General features: G+C 36.7%; 1 protein-coding gene across 1 annotated transcript; it reads left to right on the top strand.

Moving 5' to 3' along the window:
• LOC18781401 (indole-3-acetic acid-amido synthetase GH3.6) lies at positions 2894-5583 on the top strand. Its single transcript, XM_007214736.2, has 3 exons — positions 2894-3580; positions 3680-4611; positions 4710-5583. Exons 1-3 carry the CDS (start codon positions 3255-3257, stop codon positions 5294-5296), a joined length of 1845 nt encoding a protein of 614 aa, XP_007214798.1. The 5' UTR covers positions 2894-3254; the 3' UTR covers positions 5297-5583.

An 11747-nucleotide genomic window follows, 5' to 3' on the forward strand; every position in this document is an offset into this window, starting at 1 on the left:
TTCAACAATAAGCCTCCCTATTTCTTGTCGCATTAAAAAAAAACTATATGCCCTTATATGATATAAAAAACAAAACTATAAGCCCTTACGTGGCTGTGTGTGGGACTGTTTTAAGAATCACTTTTGCTGGCTTTTTTTAGAAATCACATAAGAAAATTTATGTAAAGCGTAAGTGCTTTATATATATATATATATATATATATATATATATATATATTCATATGGAAGCACTTGGATATGTGTTTTGCCAAAAAGTACCGAGTTATATTTTAACCTTAAAGCTTGAATTATCAAATTTGTGTACAATAATATGTCAGTATACATATCAATATCTTACTTATTGAAAATAAATGAAGCTCAAAACGGATAAATATTTGAATAAATAGAACATTGTAACATCGCTAAAGGGTCCATAATTCAATGGTAAAGACATTTACCTTGAGATCAGTGGTCTCATGTTCTAACTTTAATGACGCCTCCTCCCTCCCCCTTCCAAATTTTGACAAAAAATAAATAAAAATGTTTTCGACCCTTGCTTGTTTGAAGTATAAAGGCAATGAGTTAAAGTCAAATGAAAGCAATATTGTCAAAATGGTCCCCTAGGCATGGCATTGCGTGTGGTATGAAGTATTATCTTTGACCTGGAGATTTACCTTGTAATTTTGGTTTTGTTAGGTATAGAATGTTATGGTTGATTACTACTAAACCCTAACGTTCCATGTATTTTTTCTCAGTGTTTTTGTGCCTTCCTTATAATATCTACTTAGAAATCATTATCACTGTCATTTTAATTTGCAAGCAACAAGTGGAACCCATATTTTCTTTTAAGACCAGTCAAAAAAACCCAAAAAAAAAAAAAAAAAAAGATATTTTGTATAATGTTCCAAACAACCTTCTTTTTTCTTTTTTTTTCCTTTCTTTCTTCGTTTCTTTTTTTTTCAATAAATAATTATAGGCAGCTTAATTTGTTTTCGTCCTTATCTTGTTTAAACAAAAGTACATAAAAAAACAAAAAGATTACCAAAACCTTAAAGAAAACATGTAATTAAAGTACACAAGATGAAATTATTTTCTCACTACATATGGCATTGGAAAAAGTTAAGTCGTCCTTGATGTCTGTGGGTGCGTGCATCCTCTTCTTTTCCCCTTTATAGGAGCAAAGAAATCATGTATGCCAAAGTGCCAATGTAAACATGGCAATTGCTCTCCAAACAACTCATGTTATGATTAGAAATTCTCCCCAAATTTGCAAGGGAAGATGAGCCTTTTCTGGCTTTGCCGTCTCATGCCCACTAAGCTGTTTTGTTTTTATACTTACATATATGAACTTCCATTATATCATTCTACTTTAGTACTAATTGGTATGAATGTATCTTGAATGAGAGTCTGGTTTTTCCCACCCACTCTTCTAAGGATTAGGTTAAGTTTGCTTTTTTATACTTTTGTTTGTATTATCAAAAATTCAACCATCTTAAATTATCATTTTCAAAAAGTATCACGCTTTTACACATGTCGAAACACACATATCTAACGATACCGAATTGTCCTATATGTTACAATGCTCCTAATCCTTGAACACGATGACAAACATTACGTCTCTGCAGATATATCTACAGATGTATTTTACTAAATTAAGATTATCCAATGTAATAAGGATGGGAGTAAGGAAATTTCTTATCTTAATGAATTAAGATCATCCAATTGTAGCATCCAACTATCCATTGGGTTGAGCTTAATTAATACCCAAATTTCATTACCACCCCATAAATTTATTTTTATTTTTTGGCCCTGAAAATTAACAGAGATTAATTAACTCTAAAATAACAATCTTAATTCTTGCATGATTTTGCAACGTTGGACTAGTTTCAGCCGAAGAAGTGGTGCCAAACACACTCCCACAGTCTCAGTACGTCAAGCCACAGGCACTGAACGTCCAAGCAAACACGTGTCGACAAACCAAGTTGGCAGCCAGCTGGGTGGTCCCACTTGGATACTTGCACAAGTAACCCCAAATAATTTTTACCGTACACAAGACCACACACTATTCTTCTCCCTCCTTAATAAACTCGCGATTCATTGACTTAAAAATATCACGTTCATCTCGTGGTTACGCCGTTTTCCAACTTGGTTTACCGGGCAAGGAAGAGATATTTAATTGGCTGCCGGTATTTTGTGAAACATCCGCAGTACAAGCGCGCAAGAAAAGAGTGTACTCACCGCGGGTTTACCGGATATTGCCGGTTTATAAATGGTTTAGTTTTATCAACTCCAGTGGCTTTCAAACGCCTTCAGAGGGTGGTTTCCGTTTTTTCCTTGTACGGCAAGCCCACCTTTGGTTGTGCTTGTGCGCTTCTCCCCAAGACAAGGAAAAATAAAAGGAGGGGTTTTTAAAAAAAAGGGTTAAAACCTTGAGCTTGCAAAAGTCAAAATTGATATGGAAGGAGATGATTCATTTTGAGATTTAGTTAGTGGGGTTTCCATGAGACAATGGAATTGGCCAATTGGGTATGGGATATTGGTTTACAAGTCTAGACTTGGAGAGCTACTTGATAGGAAGTTGCTTCACTTTTCTTTGCATTTTTTCACCTTGATATTTATGTTGATGATAATGTGAGGGTGTTCCTGTTATGTGCTAATACTGTGTGACACAACAGTTGAGTTGAAAAAAATAATTACGTGTCTTCAAATTTAGCGATAAGCTTTTGTTACTTAAATAGACATTATATCTCAATACTGTCTCGTGAAAGAGTAAAGTTTGATAAATTTTTCTGATAAATTGACATGTTATAAATTCATGCTCTTAATTGAATGTATAATGCTCATTACCAGTATAATCATGTAACATGTCAGATAAGATATCCAGTACTACTAACCATAAAACTTATGACCAAAAAAAAATATATTGGCGTTGAATGCATTGAAACTCCATGTTTTTATTTATGTGTGAAATGAGCATGTTCAGAAAAGGAAAACAAAATGATACCAAGGTTGCATCTTTACACTTATGCCCTTCATAATATTGCTCTGTTTACTTTCTAATCCCTATAGCCTATAGGTGAAGCAAAGCCACCTCCATTTCCCTGCTCTATATAAACACCGGTTCTCCCTTTCTTTTTCCCCCACACCTAAGCCATCATCTTTATTTTATAACAACAACAACTATCTCTATCTCCATATATCTCTCTCTCTCCTTTTCCTCTCTCTCATACACACTTTCAAACCCATCTCTTTCTCTCATTTCAACTACAAAAACCATGCCTGAAGCACCAAAAAACTCTTTGAATCCCTCAGTGGACTATTATCTCCAAGACAAAAACGAGAAGGCCCTTCAGTTCATTGAAGAAGTCACAGAAAACGCCGATGAGGTTCAGAAGCGTGTGCTTGCTGAAATCTTGGCTCGCAATGCTCATGTTGAGTACTTGCAGCGACATGGCCTTAATGGTCACACTGACCGTGACACTTTCAAAAAAATCATCCCTGTCATCAAATATGAAGATATCGAAGCTGATATCAACCGTATTGCCAATGGTGACACCTCCCCAATCCTCTGTTCTAAGCCCATTTCTGAGTTTTTGACAAGGTGGGTTTTTGTTATCTTACACATTTTGATTAATCATGATCATCTGTTAATTAATTTGGTTGGTTTAGCTAAATGGGTTTGTTTGTATTTTCATTGTAGCTCTGGGACATCTGGTGGAGAGAGAAAATTGATGCCAACAATTGAAGAGGAGCTTGAGAGAAGGTCACTGCTTTATAGCCTTTTGATGCCTGTGATGAGCCAATCTGTGCCTGAATTGGACAAAGGCAAAGGAATGTACTTTTTGTTCATAAAATCAGAGGCCAAAACACCAGGGGGGCTTGTGGCAAGACCAGTTCTCACGAGCTATTACAAAAGCTCTCATTTCAAACGAAGGCCTTATGACCCTTACACAAACTACACCAGCCCAAATGAGACCATCCTCTGCCCTGACTCTTACCAAAGCATGTACTCCCAACTGCTCTGTGGCCTTTGCCAAAACAAAGAGGTCATCAGGGTTGGTGCTGTTTTTGCCTCTGGGTTCATCAGAGCCATCAGATTCCTTGAGAAGCATTGGCCTAGTCTCTGCAAGGACATAGCCTCTGGCACTCTAAACCCCCAAATCACTGACTCTTCAGTGCGTGAGGCTGTGATGAAAACCCTCAAGCCTGATCCAAAGCTTGCAAATTACATTGAAACTGAGTGTGGGGAGAAGTCTTGGCAAGGGATCATAACAAGACTTTGGCCCAACACAAAGTATGTGGATGTGATTGTGACTGGGACTATGTCACAGTACATTCCCACACTGGATTATTACAGCAATGGGCTGCCTTTGGTTTGCACCATGTATGCTTCTTCTGAGTGCTATTTTGGTTTGAATCTCAACCCTTTGTGCAAACCCAGTGAGGTCTCTTACACCCTCGTTCCCTCCATGGGCTACTTTGAGTTCCTCCCAGTTCAGAGAAACAATGGGATCAACTCCAATTCTCTCTCTGTCCCCAAAGCACTCAATGAGAAGGAGCAACAAGAATTGGTTGATCTTGTTGATGTCAAGCTTGGCCAAGAGTATGAGCTTGTTGTCACAACCTATGCTGGTAAGTTGTATAACTTTCTTTTTCTTTTCTTCAACTCAACTTGGGATGGGACTTAATTTTTAGTCTGACATTGATTTGGTACTATTAATTCATTGCAGGGCTATATCGTTATAGAGTTGGAGATGTGCTGAGAGTGGCTGGTTTCAAGAACAAGGCTCCACAATTCAACTTCATATGCAGGAAAAATGTGGTGCTAAGCATTGATTCAGACAAGACTGATGAGGTTGAGCTGCAAACAGCAGTGAAGAATGCTGTGAGCCATTTGGTGCCATTTGATGCAACTGTCTCTGAGTACACAAGTTTTGCAGACACATCAACAATCCCAGGCCACTATGTGTTGTTCTGGGAGCTTTGCCTCAATGGTTCAACCCCAATCCCTCCCTCAGTTTATGAGGACTGTTGCTTGGCCGTTGAAGAATCCCTCAACAGCGTTTACCGGCAAGGCCGAGCCTCAGACAAATCCATTGGGCCCCTGGAGATCAAGATTGTGGAGGCAGGGACTTTTGACAAGCTCATGGATTATGCCATTAGCTTGGGAGCTTCAATCAACCAGTACAAGACACCAAGATGTGTCAAATTTGCACCCATTGTCGAGCTCTTGAACTCGAGGGTGGTCTCAAACTACTTCAGCCCCAAGTGCCCAAAATGGGTTCCAGGCCACAAGCAATGGTGCAACCTTGATTAGAAGGAAGGAAAATAAATGAAGGGGTCTTAGCTTTATCTGCTTTTCTGGCCTCTTAATTGATTTGTTATAGCTGCTTTCATGGAGGTTCACAAGAACTGTTTTTGTGATCATCTTTAGGGAAAAGTAACAAGTACCCATTTTAGGTTAACCTTTATGCTTTCATGTTCATCTTTTTTATTTATTTTTTATTTTACTTTTTTGAAGTTTTTAGCGGTTGTTTAATTAATATGCATAACCATGTACAAAAACAGTTCCTGTTTCAACGAAGCTCTTTTTTTACTTTTTTCTTTTCCTTTTTGCATTAATAATTATCACGTTTCATGGGAATTTGATTCTCAATTCCAGCCAGAAATCCTGCCCACCGAAGTCTCATGTGCCCTATGTACTAAAACGGCACTCAGTGAGAGTCTCATCAGAAAGCCAACCTCTTCTCAACTCCTTTCTTTTTCTCTCTCTCTCTCTCTCTCTCTCTCTCTCTCTCTCTCTCTCTCTACTCTCTCTCCCAACCAAAGGTCACCAACTTTTCCCATAGTTTATGTTGCAATTGAGTTACTACAAGAATAATTAAACACCTTTCTAAAGATAAATTATCATATTCAGCTCAATGACTGGTTCTGCGAGCTTAGTCAAAGTGACCACATAATGTGACTCCAACAAAAGGCTAAACTCACATATATTAATCACATATTTAAAAATAAACCCTTTTTAAGATTTTCATAAATAAAAAAAACCCTTTTTAAGTTGTGAGATTTAATTTAAGAAATTATTTATAAAATTTGGATAAACTACATTCTTGATAGACACTGTGTGTTGAGAGATGTACATGGTGGTCACCTCCAATTTTGGATTTATATATTATAGGAACAAAGTTATGAATTATTCAATAAGGATTGTGACAAAATTGCATGCAATAATTTGGCATTATTATATGTGAGTGTTTGATTTGAATTTATCCCGAAATTTGGCGCAAGCAGTCAAAGGACAAGAACTGCTTGCTGCTGCTTTGGTTTGGCATGGCAGGGAAGGGCAGATGAGGTTCAAGCAGAGATTGTTCCCTGTTTGGCCATTGTCTTTGATAGCAAACAAAAACAGTTTTGGTTTTGAATTAAAGAAAAAGATAAAATATATATATATATATATATATATATTTTCTTTTTCAGAGTATCAGCCAGACCAAATCATAATAGCCCCGGCAGACAAACCCAGAAAAAGATGGAGACAAATTCAGAGACAGAATTTCAAGGTCTCAGATAAAAAGAAAAAGGCTTTTTTCAGAGGCAGTACTGGTGAAGAAGATAAGGTTATGCCTTTTTCTCTTTTTAATTTTCTTTTTTTTCTAGTTTGTGCTGTTGTTGTTGTTGCTGTAGTGGTGCAAGCAACTGTATCATATGGGGCTTTGTCTTGTTCATGAATTTCCCATTTTCCATGACAGATTGAATCAAAGCAAACAAGTGGTCGAGCACCAAAAGCAACTACACCGTGTCCACTCCAATGCCACCCAACACACTTTAGCCGAGGAATTGCTTACGGCAAAAAGCTGATTCATGTTTATGCATGTGGTTTTGTAATTAGTAACTAAACCAACTTGTAAAAAGTTGATTATAACTTTCTACAACTTTTAAAATCTGTGCAAATATTGTGTTAAACGGAAATACGTGTGGTTGAGTTTTATAATGAGTCTCATATAAATAAATGGTTATTTTAACATCACATGTGTGATTGAGTTTCTTAATGAGTCTCATATAGATCAACAATTATTTTAACATGACCCGTTTACATGTGACTGATAGTAACATAATTTTGTAATGAAATTATTAGCTAGTTCCAACTGAAGTGGGCCACTTTAATATTACGAAAGATAATGCAATATTTTTCCTTTAAATATCGGAACACAAGATAGTCATTCTTTGGGCATGTAAGTCATGATCCATCCTATATTTTGAAAAACATAAAAAAAGATGTGGTCATAGATACTTATTTAGATCCTTGTTTAGATCCTTATTTAAGGACTTTGTTAGAGAATAATTCCATATCCTTGTTCTTTATCTTGTGAGGATATTTTGTCTTTTACTTAAAATTCAAAAACCAAAAACCTTATCATGAACACCAACTTCGAGATATAATTAGTTCATATTTCTCACAATCATCAATGAATAAAAACAATTTCAAGAACCCAAAAACAATCTCACTCATGAGATAAATCACTGGCACAGAGAAATTACAAGCCCTGCCCCTGAGTCCTGACGATTTTCTACAATTCCTCGTGTAACAAGCTATTGAAATTCAAAACCAAAAAATCGGCGAGGAAAGTGCCAATTCGACGAACCGACTATAGACCTTTATTTGTGGGTCCCGCAGTCCATGCAGTACGACAAGCGAGAAGCATAGAATACCTGCTCTTCAAAGGGGAAGGGGGACCATGTATGAGATCTCGACACGTGGCAGTGAAAGCAGCGTTGACCTGACGTGTTGGTCTCTCTCTTTCTCCTGCTGCTCTAAAAGAGAAGGCGACTTCGGGGCCCACTTGGTTGGGCCAATGAGAGTATAGAAATCCACGTGGGACTGTCGTTTTGAGTTTTGCTTTGGTCGGCCCCAACATAGAGGATGCAAACTATAGTAAGGCACAGGAATCGGGTGGTGGTGGTGCCATTGGAGGAAGGTGGTCTACCTCCATTTGGTGCTGCCACGTCGGGAAAACATGCAGAGGAGTTTATTGGTTGATGATGTGGCAGAAACTAATTGGGTAAGACATTTTGCTGGAATGGACTCACTCCCAACTCTCATTATCGAATTATCCAAATTAAGTGCAATAATTTGAATTTGAATTCCTTTTTTCATTTTCCAATATTTCGTTTGAAGAAAAATACAGATTTATGAAGGAAAATATATTCTCACCCTAAATGTGGAGTAAGCACTTCATTACTTGAGCTATAAAGTCCTATCTTAAAATAATATTGGATTTAGTTCAATGAGTTGGATTATATGGCTGGATAGAATTTGTAATCATGGTCAAATATTTAGTGGTATAAAAATAATTTTGGATTGGATTATTTGTAATCTTACAAGGCCTAAATGTAGTACGATCATGATCACATATACGTTTCAACTAATCCGCACTTAATTTCATGATTTCTCATAGTGTGAATCTCATCAAAATGTTGGAATTAAGTTGGAATGAATTATGTCCAATCCTACTATATTTCTACTAATCCAACTCCTTATCTTCTTGAATTCAATTCTACCTCATAATGCAATCCAATCTCAGTCACCAAATACGGCCTAAACTTGAATGAATTTTGATAATAATTTTATTGGTAGTAATTATTGTGGAGGTTTTTTAAATTATTTTTGACGAGAGGTCTCATCAAACCATTAAACACTTGAGAATTCTAGGCTCTACACGTTTCACAATCAAAGCATAATGCAAGGAACAAAAATGGAGCATACCCAAGTACATGATTAGTAGCAGAGAAGGGAAAGAAACACAACCATCATTTAGTTTTGAAGCTGAATGGGTGAGTGAGGTACCAAAGCAATTATTGAGCAAAATGCGATGTGAGATGGAGATTGAAAGACATATGAATAAGAGAGGAGAAAAGTTTTAGCACTGAAACAGAAATTACACCATGCTTTTTGCGACAATTTATCAAACAATGATGGGGATAGCAACCAATTTTATAAACTAGATTTTGAGTCGATAATGAACCAAAGGTGAAAATGATAGTAACCAGAGGGTGATTGATTGACTGCAAAGACAAGATTTAAAAGAAGATGAAAAAGTAATTGGGTTGTTAACCCTAGGATTAGGTGTAGAAAATCTCACCTTAATTACATAGAGTCAAGGATATATCCATGCATTACGTCATGCATGTAGAGTGTGTGGATGTGTAGCATACAATGACTCAATGAGTTTCACATTGATTAATGGCTAGGGTAATTAAGTCAAAGTGATGAATAAACATGACACATTATATTAGTATCATATAAGGCACGTTGCGACACAAGAACCTAATTCTACTGTTGATGCATTGAATATCCTGCCAGCCTGATTAAGACACGGACAAAACCTATTCTACATACTTCCTTCAAAAAAATTTATTTTATTTTTTGTTCAGATGAGAATTTTCAATCAACAAACAAATTCATTTTTTTTCTTATAGCAAGGATATGTGTTACGTTTGCCCACAAAACACGCATTCAACTATATCTACTAGCACATGGTGCATTTGTTTGCCATTTTAGTAAGAGCCATCTCTCTCTCTCTCTCTCTCACTAGAAATTAAATTAAAACATGACAAGTCAAAAGTGGACTTAGGACTTGGAAATTAAATTTGTTTGAAATCAAATGGACCCTCCGAAAAGAGCAGAGGAGAATGTGCCGAAAGAAAATACCACATAATATTAGAATATTATTAATGATTGGCTCAAACTCAAGGGGGCAGGGCCAAAAATGGACCCCCCGATTCGTTTAGAGATCCGAAAATGGCCCAAACTTCACGTGAAGTGTCACGTCCCATCCGAGTAACTAGAAGGCGACGGCCCAACTTAGGTGGTTTTGGTTGTGGTTGTGGAGTGGGTCCACTTCCCCTCCCCAGGCCACCTCACACGTGAGCTGTGGGGCCCTGTCAGGGGTTTAACCTCCCCACCCACAGGTGAGGGCATATCCGATTTGTTTTCTTGCCGGGCTCACTTTATGGGCCCTCTTGGGTCGGGTTGGGCCCATTACTAGCTCATCAACAGTGTTGTTGTTATTATTTATTTGTTGCTGTTACTGTTACTGCTGCTGCTAGGGTTTTTTTTTTCCCTCTCTCTCTTAATTACAATCAGTAGTGGGTTATAGCTGTTTCCTAATCAGGCTTATTATAATCTCGTTTCGGTGTATAATTGCTCCCTGATAGTCAGTAATCTCCAATTATATATGAGATAATTATGAGCTGCTCCTGTGATGCAACAATGCACAAAGAAAAAGAGTGCTCAAATTGGTTAGGACAAGAAAAAGGGTTGTAGAATCGTAATTCAAAGGAAGAATTTGGCTGACATCAATCGCGCCACTAAAATGTGCACGGATGAATATAAATCATTGGTAGGTGTGGAGCTCTTCATTCAATTCGTACTCTTTAATCTCTATCAATCATCTACGTGCGCGTGAACGACTGACGCTAGCATTTCTCTTAACTAAACAGAATGAACGAGAACTGAAACATTTAACAATTAACAAATGAGATAATCAATCATGCAACCACATAAACACCTAACTCCATGTTGACATAACATTAATTGGTTGGATATTTAGGAACCTTTTTTTATTATTTATTATTATTTTTTCCCCTTAATTTCAACTTTTTGGACTTAAGAGTTTCTCTTTTTAAAACAACATTTAGAGAAGATTAAGCATTCAGTCTTATGGATTGGTGAACTGTTCAAAATTCCAAAGGTCAGCACTGCAGTCTCCATCCATCACTGAAGTCACTGGAAGAACAAATTCATTAAACATTAAGCTTTGGTTGGATTAGCTTTCATCACTAATATAACTACTACTTCAGACATTCTGCAGCACACAACTGATTACTTTTTTCATGTATTCAAATGCCTTATAAAGTTATAATGATCTCACTTGAAGATTATCATGTTCGTCTTACATTCCAAATATTCAAATGAATGGGGAAAAAAGAAGAAAAAAATACATGTCGTTCAAAGATTCTTCTCTTTCTTTCTTTCTTTTTTCAATTTCTGTTGTTATTTAAAGCAATTTTAGGTCTCTGTTCCTTTCAAGATGGCGTCTGGAGACTGCAATGCGAAAATGAAAAGTGGAAGAGTAATGAAAATGCTGCATGCGCTTTTGAATTTAAGGGAGACATTTGTTCCAAACTTCAACCACTTCAGTCCTACATACAAGTTATTATCAGTCAGATCAGGACATGATCCATTAAAATAAATCTTAAAGACACAAGTTACTCAATATATAACAAGTGTATACGTATATGTATAAAAATGTTCTCCTATCAAACCCGACTATCTTACAACATAACATGTTAATTAATATATCGTTGACGAGGTTGATTCTTACATGAAGGCGTGATTCAGGAGATATACAATTAGTGGGCTAATATATTGTTGTTTAATTGTTCTGTTGGGCTGTTGATATCATTTAACTTCACGCTATAATGGTTACGTCTTCAAAGTGTAGAAAAATTAGCAGATAATGATGCTCACAGAAGTCAAGAGAAGAAAAAATCATATCAGACAAGAGACATTGTTGAACAATTAGCTAGACATAAATGGTTGTGTTAAAGTTGATGATACCAAAACCAATATATATTCAGCTGAGAATGAGACATGGTGTGAGATATTATTAATTTCTTCAATTTCATTGACCAATTAATCAGGCTACTGGCTAGGTAGCTAGCTAGCTATAGAAGGAACTTAGTGACACTGACTTGGAGGTTGCTTC

This window comes from Prunus persica, chromosome G4, assembly GCF_000346465.2.
Source record: "Prunus persica cultivar Lovell chromosome G4, Prunus_persica_NCBIv2, whole genome shotgun sequence".
Lineage (NCBI taxonomy): Eukaryota > Viridiplantae > Streptophyta > Magnoliopsida > Rosales > Rosaceae > Prunus > Prunus persica.